Source organism: Hyperolius riggenbachi, chromosome 4 (genome assembly GCF_040937935.1).
Source record: "Hyperolius riggenbachi isolate aHypRig1 chromosome 4, aHypRig1.pri, whole genome shotgun sequence".
Taxonomy (NCBI): Eukaryota; Metazoa; Chordata; class Amphibia; order Anura; family Hyperoliidae; genus Hyperolius; species Hyperolius riggenbachi.
In genome coordinates, this window is record NC_090649.1 from 492,485,898 (window position 1) to 492,508,726 (window position 22,829).

The 22,829-nt window shown below is 47.2% G+C and overlaps 1 protein-coding gene across 2 annotated transcripts in view; it reads right to left on the minus strand.

Annotated features, from left to right (window-relative positions):
* Positions 1-1,661: 1,661 nt before the first annotated feature.
* Positions 1,662-22,829, minus strand: part of CALM2 (calmodulin 2) — a 34,675-nt gene continuing 13,507 nt past the window's right edge. Inside the window, exons 2-7 of one of the 2 annotated variants that reach the window (XM_068233047.1) lie at positions 21,985-22,130; positions 15,955-15,985; positions 13,993-14,136; positions 13,811-13,917; positions 6,192-6,327; positions 1,662-2,419 (exon numbers count right to left, since the gene is read on the minus strand). In XM_068233047.1, coding sequence (XP_068089148.1) covers positions 2,391-2,419; positions 6,192-6,327; positions 13,811-13,917; positions 13,993-14,136; positions 15,955-15,985; positions 21,985-21,993 — 456 coding nt within the window. In that variant the 5' untranslated portion in view covers positions 21,994-22,130 and the 3' untranslated portion in view covers positions 1,662-2,390. The remainder of the gene's footprint in view (positions 2,420-6,191; positions 6,328-13,810; positions 13,918-13,992; positions 14,137-15,954; positions 15,986-21,984; positions 22,131-22,829) is intronic. The other variant, XM_068233048.1, reaches the window with a different exon arrangement.

Consider the following 22,829-nt stretch of genomic DNA (forward strand, 5'->3'; position numbering starts at 1 on the left):
GCTTTAACCAATGGCATGTCAACTTGGCCTTGTGTTTTGGATCATGGTCATGTTGGGAATATCCTAGTACATCCTGTGCTCAGCAACTTGGCTGATGGGTGAACATTTTCCTCAAGCATTTGATACCCAACTGCATTCATATTGGCATTAATTAATATTTCCTGTGCTTTCATACAACACATCAATCCACCACCATGTTTCACAGTAGGAACAGTACTTATAGGCCTTGTTGACTCCCCAAGTGTCACATTTATGGTTTTGGTCAAAAAGTTCATTTTTAGCCTTGTGCCAAATGACTGACAAAAGGGTTGTGGCTTGTCTGTGCTTTTTGGCATACTGTACAACCCCCCCAGTCCCATATTTCGTCTGAAGTGGTTGTAGCTAACACACTAGGTGTTCTTCCTGACCATGGCTTGTTGCAACAAAAACTGTATCTGTCCACTGAAGTTTAAACATTGCTAATTAGCATTCCCAACTCCTTTAATAATTTTATATCCTTATCCTGTTTCACACTACCTTATTCATATTCTACAAAAATTGTTAAATCTGAGCACAACTAAATTCACAAAGCACTAAAGTTACATTATGCATCTATACTTTTTGCTTTGTATCTAAAGGACAACTTGAGTCCCTCTAACAAGCCAGCCCTGCCATTGCCAATCCTTCACTCACTCCAGTGGCTATTGATTAAATGGATACTAAAACTGGGCAAGTATTTGAATGTCAATAAGCCAGTCTGGGCACTGGATACCTGAAGGGTTTGTTGCAACTGCATCAACCCCCCCCCCCCCCCCCCCCCCCCCATCTGCAATCAAAAGGTTCAAACAACTTGGTCACCCCGAGAGTCCACCTAAAAAGCTCTGGCGACAGACTTCTGTCATGCTGCTCCTACACTGTGGCAGGGAGCTCCAATCAGGAGCTCTCCATCCCTGGAAACTTTTAAGCACAAACTGAAAAAAGCTGTTTAGTCTTGATTTTTATGAACAGACAATTTCCTCTAAAGGCTGGTGCACACCAAAAACCCCTAGCGGATCCACAGCTTACTGGTGGCTGGCAAGTAGTTCCACAGCCGCAAACACTGTTATGTACACTGTTTGCAGCTGAGGAACTACTTACAATCCGGCACCTTACTGATGGCTGGCATCTGGTAGGAACGGATGCCCCAACATTTTAGCTAGACTCATATCTTTAAAGTACAAAATACAAAGTCCATTTGTTGCTTTGTAAAGTCCTGATGGGTTATCAACCTGAAACAGTGAAAAGCTGCCTGAAATGTACTTTTTCAAAGCATCTTGTGTCTGTCAAAACAAAAATTACATTTTTTAATGAAGAACTTTTGACAAATACAAAAGTTTACCTTTTGATAAAATAAAGTGCGATTTGGAATTTTTGAACCCAATTGCTTTGTGGTTTTATCACTCAAACAGATCCTCCTATATAAAAACCTGGTGTTTCTTGGAGCATGGTGTCTTGCTCAAGTTGGATCTTTCCAATATGTACTTCATGTTTTCTTTTGTGACTCACTGCCAATACTGAAATGTATTAATAACTATGGGCAGCACTGTACACATGAAGCCCACAAGTGGACACTGGACCAGTCTGGCTAACCATAGAGCTCTATTAATCACCTCCCTCAAAACAGCAAGAACAGAGGCAGAGGACAGATTTTTCTCTTTTTTTATTGTAAAACAAATATACAACTTGGAATGGATTTGAGGCAAATTGTGCCATAAGCAGGTTTTCTGAAAAGTGGCTAAACCAAAAGTAAACCTTTAACTGGTGAAGGAGCTTACAAATCACATGCAGACCCCTTACATCAGTGGAGAGAAAAGAAAAATGGGAGAAAGCATAGTGATGTTCCATACACAAGTCTGGAGCAAAGGAACAGGAGGGAAGAGCAGAGAAAAAAGAAAAATGACACATGTATCTGGAGATACCAGGTTTGCATTAGTGCAACATAAGTTCAATATTGTTTAACTATCTGTAGTTTAGAGTTGTTTACTCCACATTCCAACAAGCAGACAAGTTACTTGAAGAAATCCAACTTTTGGGAGGAACGAAGAGGGGAGAAGAAATAAAAAGATGAATAAAGTCTTGTAGAGCCCAGATGTTCCTTTGTGTGACCCAATTCATCAAACTCTTCCGTGTGCACAACGGCTTCCATAAAAATCCCCAGAAAGCCACATGCAGCATGTTACTTCATCAACTTTTCATGGAAACCAAAGAAAAAGTTGTAAAGAAAAGTGACAATATGGGAAACATGTTTGGAATTCTAAAATTACTATACATGCATTCTGACAGTAAGGGGGAACATTTTACAGATAAGTTACAAACAAAGAAAGGCAAATAAACATCTTTGTACAAGAAATTTAACACATTCTGTACAGTCTTCACTTTGCTGTCATCATCTGTACAAACTCTGCAAAACAAAAGAAAGGAGTTTCAGTAGAAGCAATGAGACCAAGTACACGTGTGAGCAGCAACATCATGACACTTGCATTTGGGGGATCATAGACAGCTTCCTCCTGGGCCTTGTGCTAAAGGAGCATACACATGCTGTGATCATCACCCCCTAGGGTCAGGGCTAAATCCATCCAACAGTTCAAGCACCGTACAGATATGTCACTAGGCTACAGTCACAACTCATGTTGCCATGAAGGGAATACAGCACTGATTCTTGGCAGATACTGCCCCAACTAACCATCCTAGCCAAGAACACTGGCATGTGTACTGGCCTCATGGTCTGGAACAAACCTGTGACAAGTAATGCAGAAACAGGATACAAAGCAGCACCAGCCATCCATTCAATGGAATAAGCAGGGAGTGTTTCCTAAGTGGAGGGACCACACCAAGAGTGCTTTCAAAAAGCTTTTCTGATTGACAGCGCTTACTAGTGCTTAGACAATGAAATCTTATGGGCCATTTCAGACACCCCCCCCCCCCCAAAAAAAAAAGCTACGAAAACTGAAACAGCAGGTCCCAGTATCTCATTAGGCTGTAGTGTTGGACTTAGAATGCTGTATGTCGACATGTGTAGCTGCATCCTCTCCTCATTCCAGCACAGTCACCCCCACTGCACTTATTCCAAACACCTTGGGGGGGGGGGGGGGGGGGGGGAATCATTGCAACACTCATGTCCCAAGTGCCTCTGAAGACTGGTGGGGGCTCCGTGCTGCGTCACCATGCACGGTATGGAGCTGCCCATCTTCAGTGGGCTATGAGAGATTGAATGGGGACAGCAATGGAACCAGGACACCCATGGATGGCTCTGTATAGGATCCAGAGATTTCCCTCTACAAAGGCAAGAATGATTTGTCAGGATTTGCTTTACAGTCATGATTTATGTAAGGTTTTATTTTGGCAGAAAGCCCTTTTGTTTTGGGACTCTCCACAGAACTTGGAATCTCCTCAAACATTTCTAATTTTGGAATGAGACCCAGTGCAGACAATCCTAACAATTTCAGCCTGCTTGCAAATATAATGCAAGCCGTATGCAGCATGGAACTGAGCCAATTACAGTTGGCAGGAAGCGCACTATTCCATGCTGCATACAAGTCATCTTTCTGTTTGCACATAAGCAGCGGTGATGTCTGCAGAGCTTTATACACCAGAACTACTGGGCAAAGATATCCAGCACGGGAGACAACTGCCAGCACTTGCATTGCTATAGGAATTCATGTGCACAACATCAGGAGCCCATTGATTTCCCCGTCTGTATTCACATGCAGGATACACAGCAAGTCACCCTTAGAGGAAACTAGCTTTCCATTTTATTGCATAGACATTTAGTGCTAAAGTGAAAGTAATGTGCCCAGCGCCCCCTGTAGTTCTGGTACCACAGCTCTGCTTTGCCATTCAACAACTGTCCTCTGCAAAAGCTGCACGTGTGGCCCTGTGTCTATTGCACCTCCATAGCATGGAGTGTTCAGCGCATACATACAGCTACAGGAGTGCAATCAAGGGGCAGGGCCAGGCATGCACAGCAGCCCAGCGAGGATTACATGGGGATGGAAGCAGCAGCAAGTTAAACTGGGCACATAAGGGACTCCAGTATGAGGCTGCCATATTTTTCCTTTTAAACCATACTAGTTGCCTGGCAGTCCTGCTGATCTCTGGCTGCAGTAGTGGCTGAATCACACCTGAATCAAGCATGTGACTAATTGTCAGATTTTTGTCAGCAACACTTCATCTGCTGCATGCTTGTTTAGGGTCTATAGCTAGAAGTATAACAGGCCTCTGCAGCAGTATAGCCAACTGGTAGATTTATTAAAAAAAAAAAAAGCAGCCTCCATATACTCATCTCTGGTTCCATTTAAGTCTAGCGTTAGAGAACTGTACTCTAGTGTCAGGATAACTAAAGTCCAGGCAGTGTCTGCATGAGCCATTTACATATGGAGAAATGGTGACAAGCTTTAAGTTCACAAAACAGACGCTTAATATTGGATTTATGGTGCAGCCCAACACTTGATTCTAGACCTACAGGAAGTGCAACTCAATTTCAGCTTCAGGGCTAATTGCACTGTACTAAAAAAAATAAAAATTAATCTATATCTATCTCTATCCACAGAAAGCTTTGGGCCCCATTGTCTCTGCAGGAGTGTACTACACGTCTATCCTGCCACCAGCTCCTACATGATTTTTGTATGTACTGTTGTAGGCGATATAGGAAAGTAATAGTGCAATGGAAACTCCTCCCCTGCATGACAGTGGCTAGTTGGCATGTTACTATCCAAGAAAAAAAAAAAAAAAGTCACTTCCATCCCACAGTTTAAAGTACCTCTAGCACACCACTAAAGCATATAGAGTTTCCTGTCAGCAGTTGTTTACAAATTAAAGTTAAGTTTCAGGTAGTGTGCAGTTACATTTATAAATACTCCATATAGCCAACTCCCTGATGAGTTACTGCTGTCCATATTACTATGCCACCCTAATAAGAGCTTCCAAGAAGTGAGCAAAACCAGGAGTTTCTTTAAGCCCGAGAGTTTCGAAATTTAGTCACACATCTGTGCCAACACTACCCAAATTGTCCATAAAAGTCCAAATTATCCCATGGAGAGTAAACCCAACTGGTCCATCCTGGGTTTGGTCCACAGACAGGGAGTCTACTAGATGAGGCAGTGAACAGTTCATGGTCCCAAACTGCTCAAGAAAACCCAAGATAGGCCAGTGTGTTTTAAACTGACGACTGATGTTGCCTACACACCAAGCTAACTTTGTAATGTGTTAAGTTGCAAAGGCTGACCTTAGGATGGAAATGAAGCAACATGCAAACAAAATTTGTTTTTCAAAATGAAATGCATCAAGAGAAGTTTTGCCCAGACTGCCACAATCCCAGTTGAGTTTTAATTCTCGCTTCCCCAAATCCAGTCCGTTTAGATCAGGCTTTCTAAACCAGGGTTCCCTGGCATTTATCTCTGGGAAGTGGGTGGGGGTCTGATGGAGAGCACACTAAGGGTACTGTAAAAAGCAGCACTAAATGGGGTCAGAATCATAATGAGCACATTGCTAAACAAAAAACTAGAATACGGAGACTGGCATTCCAATAGGGGTAGTGGCCTTTACATTCACACCGGCTTTTAAAAACTGTCACCTGCAACATGCAGGGGTCCATTTAGATCCGAAATTACTTGCAAGGTTTCCTCCAGTGTAATAAGGTTGAGAAATGCTGGCTTAACCTCTTAAGGACTGCAGCCTTACAACCCCCTAGTGACAAGGCCATTTCTTGCAATTTAGGCTACTGCAGGGCCATACAACTCAGCACACAAGTGACCCCACCCCCCATCTGCCAACCAACAGCTTACCGTTTGTGGGCTCTGATACTTGCTGGGATGTTTTGTCACTTTAGCCCCTCCCTCCAGCCAATCCCAGCGATCGGCTCTCTGCCAGCCTATGAGAGCCAATCACTCAATCTCCCAGCGGTGATCGCCGCTAAGACTGTTAGATGGCGGAGTTACGTTCAAGCTCCTGCAAAACCCCGCCCCAGGACTTGACACCAATTTCTGTTAGGCGGTCCTGGGGCTGCTGCCACGTTCACGCCCAATGGTGTTACATGGTTGGCGAGCAGTTAAATGTATGCACAATAACCGCATTCTGCAGTCTTCTCCATTCATAGAGCTGCAAAGAAGCTTGAATACAATACAAAAGCAAGAACAAGTCTGCACAGCAAGAGAATCCCGAGATTAAGAACCTACCTTCATAATTTACTTGACCGTCTCCATCAATATCTGCTTCCCTGATCATTTCATCAACCTCTTCGTCTGTTAACTTCTCACCGAGATTTGTCATGACGTGGCGGAGCTCAGCAGCGCTAATGTAACCATTGCCATCCTAGAAGGGAAGACAGGATGTGGTGAAATTATAGCTCATTACCATCCGATAGAGGGAGGGAAATATGACACGGCAGAAACATTACAGCATTAGCAGTATGTACAGTAACCACGCAATTCTCTCAGCCAGATCTCAGACAGCCAGGCCCAGAGTACAGTCATACATAAGGCAAGGCCTGCTCTCAGCTCACTAGGCCAGCTCAGTACTGACCTCTGCAGTAACACCTGCCACACCAACAGTAAGCTGTTCTAGAAGGACAGGTGTAAACAAGCTCTAGACCAGGGGTCTCAAACTCGCGGGCCATTTGCGGCCCTCGATACAATATTTTGCGGCCCTCGCTGGCAAAAGCTTCCTTATAGTTCGCTTCAGTGCTCCCAAGTAATCCGCTGCATCCCGCCGCTAAACGAGGGCTGCAGAGCCACCAAATCGCCCGGCTTCAGCTCTGCCCCTCCTGACGTCAATCGCCGCACGGATCGCCGCCTCTCCCCGCCCCTCTGTGAAGGCAGAGTGAGAGGGGCGGGCAGAGGAGGCGATGCGCCGCGATTGTGAAATTCCTTATGCGGCCCAGCCTCATCCTGACTTTGCCTCCTGCGGCCCCCAGGTAAATTGAGTTTGAGACCCCTGCTCTAGACCAACTCAGCATGTCTACATGGAAATCTAGCAGCTATAGATGTACCCACAAGAGCAGCTAGATGGTGTACTGGTTGTCACTGGAGACCTGGGTTCCAATCTCAGTAAGCAAACATCTATTTAGTAAGTAGAATTTGGGCAAGACTCCACCACTGCCTACTAGCACACTGTAGTGGCTGAAGCTCTGGTGCTTAGAGAAGAAAACCACGATAAATATTCGGTGTCAAGAACAGCAAAGATCTTCCAAGCAGCTACAACACATGAAGCAGCAGTTGAATCAAAGCACTATTGTCTGCAGAGTAACCATCCCACATGCAAATTACTATGCTAGACCTATTTGTGAAACTAGGAGGTAGAGATCAAACATGCAAATAAAAGCAGAGATCAGGAGGTTTATACAAGGCTGTCAATGTCCAGCTTCAGAGCAGAGCCACTGAACAATGCAGAGGATTACCTGACAGAGCAACTGCATGTCTGATAATCCCACCTCAGCCTACATCTGACCTTTCATATGCTGTTCCTCACTAGTGGGACCGCTCTCCACACAGAAGCACATGCCATATTCACTCCCATGAAGGAAATTATGGCCTGCCAATGTGTGGCACAAAGGGACACTATTCAAGCCTTCTGCTTTCCACATTTGGCATATATTCTATACAGGCAACCTTACAAGCAGCTACACAAAAGCATAATGGCCAAAAGTTATGGACTGACAGTCTGCATGGCATTAGTGGCCTAGTTCCCATGTAGATGACAGAACCACCTGTAACAATCCAATCTCAGAGGGGCTATGGGGATCCCACTAAGTACTTCATTCAAGAGCGATCCACACCACCTGACCACGGTCTCACCCTTGTGGAGCGACCCACGCCACCTGACCACGGTCTCACCCTTGTGGAGCGACCCACGCCACCTGACCACGGTCTCACCCTTGTGGAGCGACCCACGCCACCTGACCACGGTCTCACCCTTGTGGAGCGACCCACGCCACCTGACCACGGTCTCACCCTTGTGGAGCGACCCACGCCACCTGACCACCTAACCCTTGTGGAGCGATCCACGTCACCTGACCACCTAACCCTTGTGGAGCGATCCACGTCACCTGACCACCTAACCCTTGTGGAGCGACCCACGCCACCTGACCACGGTCTCACCCTTGTGGAGCGACCCACGTCACCTGACCACCTAACCCTTGTGGAGCGACCCACGCCACCTGACCACGGTCTCACCCTTGTGGAGCGACCCACGCCACCTGACCACCTAACCCTTGTGGAGCGACCCACGTCACCTGACCACCTAACCCTTGTGGAGCGACCCACGTCACCTGACCACGGTCTCACCCTTGTGGAGCGACCCACGCCACCTGACCACGGTCTCACCCTTGTGGAGCGACCCACGCCACCTGACCACGGTCTCACCCTTGTGGAGCGACCCACGCCACCTGACCACGGTCTCACCCTTGTGGAGCGACCCACGCCACCTGACCACGGTCTCACCCTTGTGGAGCGACCCACGCCACCTGACCACGGTCTCACCCTTGTGGAGCGACCCACGCCACCTGACCACGGTCTCACCCTTGTGGAGCGACCCACGCCACCTGACCACGGTCTCACCCTTGTGGAGCGACCCACGCCACCTGACCACGGTCTCACCCTTGTGGAGCGACCCACGCCACCTGACCACCTAACCCTTGTGGAGCGACCCACGCCACCTGACCACCTAACCCTTGTGGAGCGACCCACGCCACCTGACCACCTAACCCTTGTGGAGCGACCCACGCCACCTGACCACCTAACCCTTGTGGAGCGACCCACGCCACCTGACCACCTAACCCTTGTGGAGCGACCCACGCCACCTGACCACCTAACCCTTGTGGAGCGACCCACGCCACCTGACCACCTAACCCTTGTGGAGCGACCCACGCCACCTGACCACCTAACCCTTGTGGAGCGACCCACGCCACCTGACCACCTAACCCTTGTGGAGCGACCCACGCCACCTGACCACCTAACCCTTGTGGAGCGACCCACGCCACCTGACCACCTAACCCTTGTGGAGCGACCCACGCCACCTGACCACCTAACCCTTGTGGAGCGACCCACGCCACCTGACCACCTAACCCTTGTGGAGCGACCCACGCCACCTGACCACCTAACCCTTGTGGAGCGACCCACGCCACCTGACCACCTAACCCTTGTGGAGCGACCCACGCCACCTGACCACCTAACCCTTGTGGAGCGACCCACGCCACCTGACCACCTAACCCTTGTGGAGCGACCCACGCCACCTGACCACCTAACCCTTGTGGAGCGACCCACGCCACCTGACCACCTAACCCTTGTGGAGCGACCCACGCCACCTGACCACCTAACCCTTGTGGAGCGACCCACGCCACCTGACCACCTAACCCTTGTGGAGCGACCCACGTCACCTGACCACCTAACCCTTGTGGAGCGACCCACGTCACCTGACCACCTAACCCTTGTGGAGCGACCCACGTCACCTGACCACCTAACCCTTGTGGAGCGACCCACGTCACCTGACCACCTAACCCTTGTGGAGCGACCCACGTCACCTGACCACCTAACCCTTGTGGAGCGATCCACGTCACCTGACCACCTAACCCTTGTGGAGCGATCCACGTCACCTGACCACCTAACCCTTGTGGAGCGATCCACGTCACCTGACCACCTAACCCTTGTGGAGCGATCCACGTCACCTGACCACCTAACCCTTGTGGAGCGATCCACGTCACCTGACCACCTAACCCTTGTGGAGCGATCCACGTCACCTGACCACCTAACCCTTGTGGAGCGATCCACGTCACCTGACCACCTAACCCTTGTGGAGCGATCCACGTCACCTGACCACCTAACCCTTGTGGAGCGATCCACGTCACCTGACCACCTAACCCTTGTGGAGCGATCCACGTCACCTGACCACCTAACCCTTGTGGAGCGATCCACGTCACCTGACCACCTAACCCTTGTGGAGCGATCCACGTCACCTGACCACCTAACCCTTGTGGAGCGATCCACGTCACCTGACCACCTAACCCTTGTGGAGCGATCCACGTCACCTGACCACCTAACCCTTGTGGAGCGATCCACGTCACCTGACCACCTAACCCTTGTGGAGCGATCCACGTCACCTGACCACCTAACCCTTGTGGAGCGATCCACGTCACCTGACCACCTAACCCTTGTGGAGCGATCCACGTCACCTGACCACCTAACCCTTGTGGAGCGATCCACGTCACCTGACCACCTAACCCTTGTGGAGCGATCCACGTCACCTGACCACCTAACCCTTGTGGAGCGATCCACGTCACCTGACCACCTAACCCTTGTGGAGCGATCCACGTCACCTGACCACCTAACCCTTGTGGAGCGATCCACGTCACCTGACCACCTAACCCTTGTGGAGCGATCCACGTCACCTGACCACCTAACCCTTGTGGAGCGATCCACGTCACCTGACCACCTAACCCTTGTGGAGCGATCCACGTCACCTGACCACCTAACCCTTGTGGAGCGATCCACGTCACCTGACCACCTAACCCTTGTGGAGCGATCCACGTCACCTGACCACCTAACCCTTGTGGAGCGATCCACGTCACCTTACCACCTAACCCTTGTGGAGCGATCCACGTCACCTGACCACCTAACCCTTGTGGAGCGATCCACATCACCTGACCACCTCACCCTTGTGGAACGATCCACATCACCTGACCACCTCACCCTTGTGGAACGATCCACATCACCTGACCACCTCACCCTTGTGGAGCGATCCACATCACCTGACCACCTAACCCTTGTGGAACGATCCACATCACCTGACCACCTCACCCTTGTGGAACGATCCACATCACCTGACCACCTCACCCTTGTGGAACGATCCACATCACCTGACCACCTCACCCTTGTGGAACGATCCACATCACCTGACCACCTCACCCTTGTGGAACGATCCACATCACCTGACCACCTCACCCTTGTGGAACGATCCACATCACCTGACCACCTCACCCTTGTGGAACGATCCACATCACCTGACCACCTCACCCTTGTGGAACGTTCTGCTTGCTTGTTCAACATTCCAACATAAAATGTAACTGATCACCAAGACAAATATATGATAGCCAAAAAAAAAAGAACCTGAAAGGAGGTATATGCAGTAGCCTTACTGCCTTTTAAACCATACCTACCAGTTGCCTGGCAGTCCTGCTGATCTTTGGCTACAGTGGTGTCTAAACCACACATACAAGCATACAGCTAGTCTCTTCAGAAATATCTGATCTGCATGCTTGTTCAGGGGCTATGGCTAACAGTATTTGAGGAAGATCATCCTGACAGCCAGGTAACTGGTATGGTTAAAATAGAAATATGGCAGCCTCTATATGGGCTCGTTTCCACTATAGCGAATCCGCATACGGGCACTGAATGCGGATTCGCATACTCAATGTTAGTGGATGGGGCTGTTTCCATGTGTGCGGCAGCGTTTTTCGGTGCGGGAAAAATCTGCACGACAGGGTTGTCAGATTTTGCGTGCGGCAGGAATGCGGGTGAATCGCCGTTAATGCATTCAATAGGGAAATCGCATGCGGCTTTGTCATGCGGATTTCCCCGCGATTTCGCATGAAAGGCAATGGAACTTTACACAGGCAGTGACATTGTTAAATTCGCCTGGCTCCTTGCCATGCGAAATCGCGGGTAAATCTGCATGGGGAAATGCAGCCGCATGCGATTTCTTCAGCGGTGGAATCCAGGCGATTCCGCACCGCTACAGTGGAAACGAGCCCTATCTCACTTCATGATTACTTTAAAGGGAACCTGTAGTGTTATAAAGATACTCGCCTCAATAGTGTCAAGCTCCCGGATAGTTCAGAGGCTTCCTGGAACCTCTTGAGTACATATAGTGGCAACACTACGGTGCAAGTTGGGTGCTGGTGATGCCATTAAAAAAAAAAAAAAAACATACCCCCCCCCCCCCCCATGGATATTCTGATATGCGGCATGGAAGATGTAGCAAGCCGTTTGATTCAGGTGTGGAAAACTCAGACAGCTGCCCACTGACATCAATAGGCTGTGTTTCCCCATCCATATCTGCATGTGTGGAAACCGGCACTAACACTAATCCCTGCACCCAAACTACTGCCAGTTGTAGCTGGTCGGTCACTACATGAGAGAGAGCATGGTTGCAGTGGATTAGCCACTATCCACATTGGGCGCCTAATTATCAATAATTTACACAAGCATCTAAGGTAAACTCAGAACCCCCCAACCTAAGTGACCAAATAGGTCTTCTGCCCCTAGTGGGAGGGAGAAGCTTCTGGATCATAAAAAAGGCTTCCCCACCCTCAGCAGAGGGGACACAACAGCGGTGCATGCATGTCCACTAGCAACCTTCTGCTCAGGCAGAAATAGAGCCTGATCAGGTTCACTACGGCACAGAGATGGGGAAGCCGATTAGGATCCAGATGCTTACCACTGGAGGCAAGTATCAGATTTTTTTACAGGTTCTCTTTAAAGGGAACCCGAGGTGAGAGGGATATGGAGGCTGTCCCATTTATAGGATTGTAAACAATGCCAGTTGCCTGGTACCTCAGTTGATCTGGCATAAGCTGTGTCTGAGTCAAAACCCTGGAACAAGCATATAGCTAATCCAGCAAAACCTACGTCAGCAGAGCCAGAGTACCTGATACGCTGCATGCTTGTTCAGGGTCTGTGGCTTAAAGTATTAGAACCCAAGTGTCAGGATGGGCTGCCAGGCAACTGGTATTGTTTAACAGGAAATCTGGCAGCCTCCATATCACGCTCCTCAGGTATCCTTTAAGCCTAAAAATAGAGGTAACTGCTGCATGCCCCCAGCTAGGTTTATCTAAGTTAAACCCTCCTTGGGTTGAAGCACTACAGTGGCAGCAGAGCCTGGCAATTACATGTAACCACTTGGCAACCAGACCTCGTTTCCCCCCTATGGACCAAAGTAGTTTTGACAGTTTAGCCATGTCCTTAATCAGAAAGGACTTTATCCTCACTTATGACACCAATTAGATAGATTCTCCACCCCCCCCCCGGACAAATTAGGCTCTCATTGTATGCCACCCCCCCCCCCCCATTAGTTTTTTATGAATTTTAATGGAAAAACAAGAATACATTCCTCAGTTTTACCAATTCCAGTTTAAAAATAAAAAGTGCTACTGTAGATAGACAGTTTGGCTATTCTTACTGCTCATCACAAAAACTTAGATTATGTTCCTGTCACAATTTATGGTGAAGATATGCGATTCTGAAATAATGCTACAGAGTGTATTCTTCACTATGAACTGAGAAAATAAAAAGTATTTAATAAAAAAAAACCTCATTAGCTCAGGAAACATATTCCCATTCACCTATTAGTTCTGCATTAGATAGCGCCAGAAATGTGCACAGGAGCCAATCCTGCACAGCACTGCTTCTGCTACAAGACTTATATCTACTGACTCGTGGCTTACATGAAGTCAGAGGACGTGGATAAAATGGTTAAAGTCACGTGACCTCCATTTTCCTATGCTTTGGAAATTTATATGGTCGAACACAGCGGGTGGAAAATACTCAAATTTGTGAGTGACCAGATGTCATTTGTGTTACAGGTGCCAATGTACGTTTTATGTAGGGAAGGCCTTTGCATACTTCATGCCATTGCCAACATGCATTTAATGGTAGTCATGTTCCTCTGGCTTTACACAGACCTACTGACTATAATCCCCATGCAAAGAGTTACTGAAGATACTTCTAGTGCATTCACACAAGTCCAGCTCCTGCCACAAGTGTCTGATTGTACCGGCTGGTCATTAGCTAGAGATGACTGTTACCTTGTCAAACACGCGGAATGCTTCTCTGATTTCCTCTTCACTGTCTGTGTCCTTCATTTTTCTGGCCATCATGGTCAAGAATTCAGGGAAGTCAATTGTTCCATTACCTGCCGTGGACAGAAAGGACTGTAAGAGGCCAATCAGAATGCACCGCCAGAAAAGCCACCAAGAGGGTCACGTACCATCTGCATCTACTTCATTGATCATGTCCTGCAGCTCAGCTTCTGTGGGGTTCTGGCCAAGCGACCTCATGACGGTGCCCAACTCCTTTGTGGTAATGGTGCCATCTCCATCTTTATCAAATAGTGAGAAGGCTTCTTTGAATTCTGTAAGAAGAATAAACTGTTTGTGTGAAACCTCCATTTCCAGATCAGAGGGATGAAGCAAAGCAGCATTACATGCAGAGAGCACAGCAAGGAGAGTCGGAGGTGGTGAACTCTTCCCATGCACTGGCTGGGTGAGAGGAGGAGAGGTTGCTCCAGGACAAGTCAGAGCATGACAATATGCTCTATGACAGGGGTCAGGGACATTTGTGGCTGAGAGCCATGAACGCCACATTTTAAAAATTCTGTGAGAGCCATACGTTTCAACCTAAAATACAATTGGGGGGCGTGGCTTACGTGCTGTCATGGCTGCTGACCTAACTACATCCCGCATGGAATGCTGCGTCTGGCGTCCTTAACCGCTGAATGGCCTGGCTGGAAGTCGGGCTGCATCTACTAAGTGTTACACCACGGGATCCCATCTGCATATGTTATGGTCCACGGTGAACAGAGCTTCTAGGACAGCGTTAACCAGCGACATCTTTGTCTGGAAACAGCGTGGGTGAGAGCGTTCCTGCATTGATTTGCATGTAATATAAGTCTATCTGCTTGCTTAGCTGAACTTTGGCTCCCCCGCTCCTTAGCACTGCCCTATGTGCTTGTCAAGCTTATGCTGCACGTTTCATCAATGGCTATGCAATTTCTCTTGTGAGCCCAGGAATAGTGTGCTCTATCTATCAACATATGCTCTGTTTGTGGATATGTACTGTGCTTGTGATCCCTGGAAACGGTGATTCACTCAACTTGTTCATGCAGACAGTTAACTTTGAATCCTAAAAAGAGTAAAGGAACCCTGAGGGATATATATGGTCTTTGCTTCCTTCATGGACTCTCCCTTTTTTTTTGCCGGCCTAGGTGATGTGGGTGGAGTATGTGTACAGGATGGTCTGTGTGTGTACAGTGGCCACTGTATTCTATTTCTATAGCAGCCATTATTATAGTGACAGTATTGATAAGCTGAGGCTTTTTTAACATTGTTTTATTGTATTTTTGTACCATTTTTTGCATGCATAAGCTTATCCTTATCTCATCCAATTTTTCCAATTGAATAAAGTGATTATAAACAGTGCCTTAAACCAATCCTTTTTATGCATTCGCACGGTTGCACTGCCTCTTAATTGGAGGGATATAACTCAGCCAATTCCTAATAAGAATTGACAGTTGGGAGATTGTGGAGGTGTTCCCTTATTTCTCTATATAAAATACAATTGGAGAGGCCATTACTTTTGGGGTAGTGCATGCTACAGCAGTAGCGTCCCTACTTTGAAAATGTTACTCACGTCAGTGTTTTCCCCAGGCTTTTAGCCGGGTGCTCCACCCGGCTAGTTTTGGTGACCACCCAGCTGTCATCGGCTCCTTTCCTCCTATGCTGTTTGCAGAGTTGCTCACAGAAGCACCGGCCCTGCATTGTCATCTTGCCCCCACCCGGCTACTATTTCATGCCACCCTGCTGGAGAAAATTTCTGGGGAGAACACTGCGCGCTGCCACTCAGCGGTGCTGCTTGGAGCAGTGTAACGTAGTGCATCAACCGCTACTAAATTGTCTGCGAGCCAGACGCAGCCACCAAAAGAGCCACACCTGGCTCCCGAGCCATAGGTTCCCTGCCCTATAACATACTACCAGGTAACTGTCAAACCAAGACATGAGTGGGTTACAAATGCTGCCTGAAAAGTATGCAGTCCAGCTAACAGGGGTGCAGTTATGCATGACAGGAAGAGGGACTGACACCACTAGGGACTGCATGGCTTCGTAAGCTCCAGTTTGCTGACATGGACTCCATAGCATTACCAACCACCCAAAGAACAGAGGAGAAAACATACCTGCAATTTGCTCCTCTGTCAGTTGGTCGGCCTGAAACAGAAAAAAAAAAAGTGTTAAATATATTTACTGGATTTAGGAATAGTAAAGCAAACCTAGAGGAAGGAAAACAAAAAACAAACAAACAGTAAACCATAGTAGAAAGTGTGTGGAAGGTCAAGAGGCTTCCCAGATCTTCAAGCTCAGCACCCTCAGGCCACACCCAAGAGCTTCTCCATATGGACATGCACAAGCTGCACCATTCTGAGCACACCTAGTATGGATGTACTCATGCATGGTGTAAGGGCAGCCATGGAAGGCACATTAGACAAGCCTTTGTCACATGTTTACAGGACCCAGCACTAGAACTGGTGCAAGATAATCAGATGCCTCAGGACCAAACAAAGGCTTCCACTACTGAGGAAAGGATAGATTTCTCTTGAACTAATTTTGCTTCAGATACACTTTAAAATTAAACAAACAAAATTGCCTAAAGATTGCTGTAGAAGCCACCCCACATGTCAAACTGGTTAGTCGATCAAAACAAACCACCTGTGTTTCTGCCAGTCACTAGAATGAAGATGAATGCTAAAATCTCCATTACAAGCAACAAACCACGCTGGGTCCCCTCTTACTGATAACAGTAAGAAGGGACTCCCTGATCAGCCACCTTCCACAGCTAGGAAAACATCTCAATATGAAGCATGGCATAGAAACAGAACATTCTCATCTCAGAGACAATGGCATGCTCGGGCAATTCTCTATGGTACCAAGTCAAACTCTGACATCTGTATGAAGTAGCTTCAGAATACGAGTTTGAGCATTGATGCATTCGTTTGGTAGAGAGAGTACAGTGCTCGTCAAGCCAGTTTGTAGAGGCAACAGTCTAAAGCCTTGTACCACTAGGAATTGTCTGCCCAATCATGAGAGCTTAGCTTTATCTGCACAATCTGTTCATAGTATTTATAATCTGTTGGCCTTCATACTGCATAGAGGTAGTGAAATTGGTTGTGTATGCATCAAGTGCTGTTTATGAAGAGAAACTCAGTCCAGAGGTAACTTGTCCTGCAACTAGATATGGAAAGAATTTTCACTAAGGTCCCACTTCTGCACTAAGTGCATGTAAAGTTATACTACCTGCACTATGCTTCAGATCCTTTCCTGTGCAAGATACTAGGTGAGCTCTAAGCAGCATAGAGGGCACTATTGTGGCTGGGAATGTGACGAATCACTTGCATTCCTGGCCTGTCGCTGAAACCGGAAGTGGCTGCCGGCAGGGCCAGGAGCATCTGATGGAGTCAGCGGGGGACGATACAGCTGCAGCTGGCTGCTGGAAGCCCCAGGTGAGTAAAACTCTTTACAGTGACTTAAGTGACCCTTTAAACCGATGCATTTGCTGGTACCCATGGGACAGTTTAACTATAGCCAGAGGTTTCCTATCTCAGAGTCACTAGATTCCAGTGAAGTAGCAGGCTGCAGTGTGGTACAATAGTGATGCTGATGACTCAGTGGATACAGGATTATGGAAATATTGTAGGCAGCCTGAAAATGCACCAAATTAAACTTTGGTAGCGTTTGGTCAATTTTCAATCTGTATACATTTGCATAATCATGCACCAACTCAGAATTCTTTGCATCTCATTGGCCAAGCTTATATAATATACCAACACTTCCCGGAAGCGTCACAGCTGGTAAAACTAAGCAATTTACATGCATAGGAATAGTGAGCTCCCCATGGAAACCTTCACTGACTTGATGTAACCAAGCCCAGCATGTGCCAGTGAGCTGGAAGCCGGCTGATCTGCCCGAAGGCTTCCATTTCAGGGCAGTAGGAATGCTGGAACTGAAGCCCCACAAGGATCCATCTTCCAGACTAAACCCCCCCCCCCCCCCTCATATCATGGCTGGAACTAGCCCAGATTCCCAACAAGCTGGCCACACATTTTACTGGCAGATTCCATGACTGATGCAGACATTTTATACAAGGCTGCACTGCTTTGTCTACATCTGGGTGCTCTGCACATGAAAGGAAATTAAGTACACCATCTACAGCAGTGCTACCCATTGCATGCACCTCCAACACCAGCCTAGCTAGTACTAGAGGCTTAATAGATCTTTACTCAAACAAAAAACAAACCTTGCTATAATGGACTAAACCAATGGAAAACCGATATACATGTACCATGTGCTGAAAAGCAAGCATCTACAGAGCTGGTTGTGAAGTGAAAAGGACTTTATATTGTTGGTTGCATTTCAATAGGCTTGGCAAGTAGCTGAAAAGTACAGCTATGGCAGACTGTATCCAGAGAGAAGTCCACACAAATCTGTAACTAAACTTCAGCACCATACTATATACCCGGCACCAATTCCCAGCAGAAAGCAGCTCACTGACAGGAAATAAAGCTAAAGCAAGAACTTCTAGGGGACCTGAATTCTTGCACAGGACGGAAGAAAAACTTCACCTCTGTATGAGTCAAGACTGTCTAACCCCCACTCTGATATGTCAGCTGGCTGCCTCAGAGCAACCAATTTGTAAACACTGGAAGTTAACCCTATGCCTGCTTCTGTATAAGAATGAAGTAGACACTGCAGGATTTGTATCCACTGTAACAAATACATGCTTGTCGTAAAAGATAAGCAACAGCATGAGAGAACATTCTGGTCCGCTTTAAGAATGGACCATTTATGCTGCGGTGATGTCATAGGGAGTGTAGGGTGACCTGAATATATCAAAGTATTTCCCATTTGTGCCACAGTAGTAGAGGCCACTTTATAACTAAACAAGTCAGCAGCGCGCTGCATATCCGGCCAACTCTACTCCACTCAGGATGCGTTGACAGATCTCAGCGGTATCTAAACTGCCATATAACAGTCACTTGAACCCAAGTCCCAGGGTCAGCTGATACAAGTCAGAAAAGATAGTCAGAATAAAGGAGACAGCAGTGAAATGGTTCATGTGTGGGCTGCACAAGCTGTCAGGCATTGCTCTGCATAGTCACTGGCAGGGTTTGTAACAGCAGCTGTGCATCAATCACTGAGGCTTGTAATATAATGAGCAGATTATATTTCAGAGATTATCCCTATCCATGTTCAGGCATCAGCCTGACCTCTGTACTCAATTTACAGAAGGAAATGTTCAGCCTCTCATTTCCCCAGTTTCAGGCTGAGCGGTGGGTGGAGAGGCCTGACTTAGGCTCTAACCCCATGATACTTACAACACAATGCTGATCACTACATATACTAGAGAAGAAAGACTGTACAAGTCTGCTCACTGACAGAACTGCAGTTTCCTGGCCCATGCAACAATCACTGGCTTCTCTCCATTTAATCTGACACCTATATAAAGCCATGGCTGGAAAAATCCCAGGTGCCCCCCCCCCCCCCCCCCCCGCTGATGAAAGCCTTTTGGGAATGTGTGCAATAAAATTACATCAGTCCTCATCTTCCTGAAATATCTGCAGTTGGGCAGGTCTGGACGTTGGCAGAAGTATGATGAGGCCTCTGCTAAACTTAAATATATACAAAATCTTTAACTTTATTTGTTTTTACAATGTAGCTACACATGCATGTTTAATGTGCTCTTGAGATGCCACAGGTGCTTTGTTCACTTTAAAGAGACTTTAGTAACTTGGCTCTAAATGCCAACAATTAAAATTAGTCCAATAAAGTTCCCTGCCTTTCATACTCTGGCCATCCGAAATACAAGCAGGGTGAAGGTTTGGCACAAATTGTACAGATACTGAGGGTCAAGAAAACAAACATTTCATTTCCAAGAGGCAAAATAAACTAAAGCTTGAGGGCACATGCAATGTGCATTGTGTTTTTACAAAGCTACACAGCAACAAACCACCCATAACTGACAGCTCCTCACTATGCAGAGCATAACAGGAATGGGGTAAAATGCCTGAGGAGCACACTACAGACTAGAATACTAAGGATCACAGATACAGCATGTGCAAATAAAACACCCCTGATTTACACTTATACCATCTAACTAGTGCTAGCCCTGTATTAAGCACCATCATGAAATCACATGGCAAGCAAGTCTGATCTGCACTGAAACGTACAGCAAGTCAGATCTGCAGTGCAACCGCCAGCAAAGTATTGGGAGCTGTATAGAAAGATGCTTAATGCACTAGATCATAGCAGCAACTGGATGCCTCACTTTCAGCCTTCTTCATTACTGGAGCTCAAGATGTTTCAACAGCAACATTCCAGGGGCACTAAACTGCTGCCAAAGAGTGGTGGACTCCTTCTCTGCCATCATGTAGACATTTGGACACTAATGGAGAAGAGGTAGAACAGGGGAGATCATTCTCCTCTAGCTGAGGTCACCGCTCACAAACTACAGCAGAAAGCAGACCGACTAGCAGTAATCAGCCATCAGGGATGTTAACAGCTCAGTTTGGTAGATTACAGATGTGGACAGCACTTGTCAGTACTGGCAAGCAAAAACTAGCATTGCTGTGAGCCCTGTCCATTTATACATCTAGCGTATCCCATAACACCCTCTGGTACAGCTCTAAACTAACAAGTGGTACTCAGACGTCCTGTCCAGTTATATGAGAAGAGCCATGGATGGTAAGGATGCCAACATTCCAGAAGGAACAAGCTGCACATTAATATCAGAATACTGAATTCAGCATTGCCCTGCTGTTTCTATTTGCCAGCAGTTTAGAGAATAAGTAAACACAAAGCTTAACCTGCCTGGCAGTATGATTATTTCTGGACTTTAGGGTCTTTAATACACTTCAGACACTAAAAATAGAAAAAAAAAAAAACATGCCACAAGCCCCCACTCAACTCCCTGGGCTCCAGCACTGCAATTTTACCGCTGTCCTCCAGGTGGCGCTGTAACTGCAGTGAGATTGATGACTGATCGAGTGATTCAGAGCCTTGGAGGACAGGAAGGAGAACGCCTACAGACATCTGGATCCCGGGGAGGCGAGTAACACCTGCTGTATGTTATACTCTGCATCAAGCCCCTGGTGGATAGCCCAATGTGTAGCTTGGGATTACCACCAGGGAGGTTCAAGGACAATGGATTATTTAAACATACAGTCTGTCCCCAAAGCGCATCAAGACAGGGCACCAATCTAGAGTCTGTAAGTCATGAAGTCCAGTTACCCCAAATCATTTGGGAGTTGGGCTTCACATGGATGGGGACTCACTAGTCAGGCTTCCAAAGTCACACCGGGTTCTGCCATTATGAACACTGGAGAGGACATTACATCAAGTAATTCATTGCCTTTACTTGCCACCAGTATAGTCCATGCATATGGTCAACATTTAAGGTTTACCAACACGTATGGCTTAGAAGAAACTTGACTTTTCAGTTACTGTCTGTATTGGCCAGGCGCTAGCACCCTGCATCACTTTCTGTTCAATAGCTACATTTCCTCCAGAATATCCTAATGCAATTCCACTGCAGCACATGACCCCGGAGCTCTGCACAGAGCCTACAGGAAGCTGGCTGTGTCATCTATACACTAGGGTTTCACAACCCTGTCCTCAAGTTCCACCAGCAGTGCATGCTTTGTGGAAAGCCACAGATTTAATCCAGGGCTGTGGAGACAGTAATTTTGGGTACCTGGTGTCGGAGGTTTCATAAACTGAGAAGTGGGATGATTTTTGTACCGACTCCACAGCCACGATTTAATCAATCAGCTCTGCTGAGACACGAATTACCTAACATGAGAATATTTGTGGTTTTCTGAAAAAACAAGCACCTTTGGTGGTACCCAAGGACAGGGTTGGGAAGCCCTGATCTATACAGCTTGAGGGGAGACTACAGCTGTGAGTTTCTGCTGCACAAGAGGATGGACCCTTTACACAGCTGGACAATGTGTTGATAAATCTAATACCCAACTACCCTGGAGAGCTAACATTGTCCAAGTTAGTGGAAATCTGGGGAAGGCTGGATATCATGTAGGCACATGTGGAATATGGCATGCATTTCCTGGGGGTAAGACAATCTGGTTACACTTCCTTTGTTGGGTGGGTAATCAGGTGTTCCTTCCATTGTCACATGGCCACCACAATTAAAAACTCACATTAGCCATTGGATTCAGCTTTAGCAGGAAGTGTAGTCCAGTAGGTAATTTGTGAAAGGCAGCATCAAATCCTTAGTCCTGTTGCTAGAATAGTTCAGCCAGGTTATGATGTTGCCAGTAAGATATTCATAGCCATGTTAAGGTATCTGCAAAAATGTAAGTTTTAAAGTGCACCTGATCAGAGGACTGCCAAGACTGTACAGAATATATTCCTGGATCTGAACTGTTAACGATTTCTGCTAGATTGTTATAACATTAGACAAATCCACAAGCCACCCTGGTTCTCGCCATCAGTCCACTTCCTGTCAGACAAGTTAAAGGGTATGTGCACTACACAGAATTCAGGTATATTTTGTTCCTGCAGCTGCAGTTTCCTCTGCTCCCCATCACGGCAGCAAGCCTGTGGATGCCGAGCAGCACACTGGTTCACTTAAAGTACTGCTTACCCTCCCCTTAAAACTTTTTTTTTAATTGCTGGTGCTGCTACTAGCACAGTACCAGCCCCCCCCACCCCCCCCCATTCTGCTCAGTCAAAGTCTTAGCCCACATGTGTGGAACTCCAGGCCTGGAGGGCCAGATCCATGCCAGTGTTTAGGATGGACTGAGAAAGAAAGGAATGTGTTCTACCTGATGGACCGCACCTTTCCTGATTCAGACCCATCAATTCATTTGAGCTGTACCAAAAATGTGTGAGGATCTCGGCCCTTGTAGGACCAGTTTGACACACCCGTCTTAGACAAGAGGCAGAATGTCAGATATCGGGGAGGAAGTGACAGTTCTTCCTCCCCTCTGTGCGCACATAACTCCACCCCCTCCACATGCCGCTTTAGTTCCTTCTGTGTTAC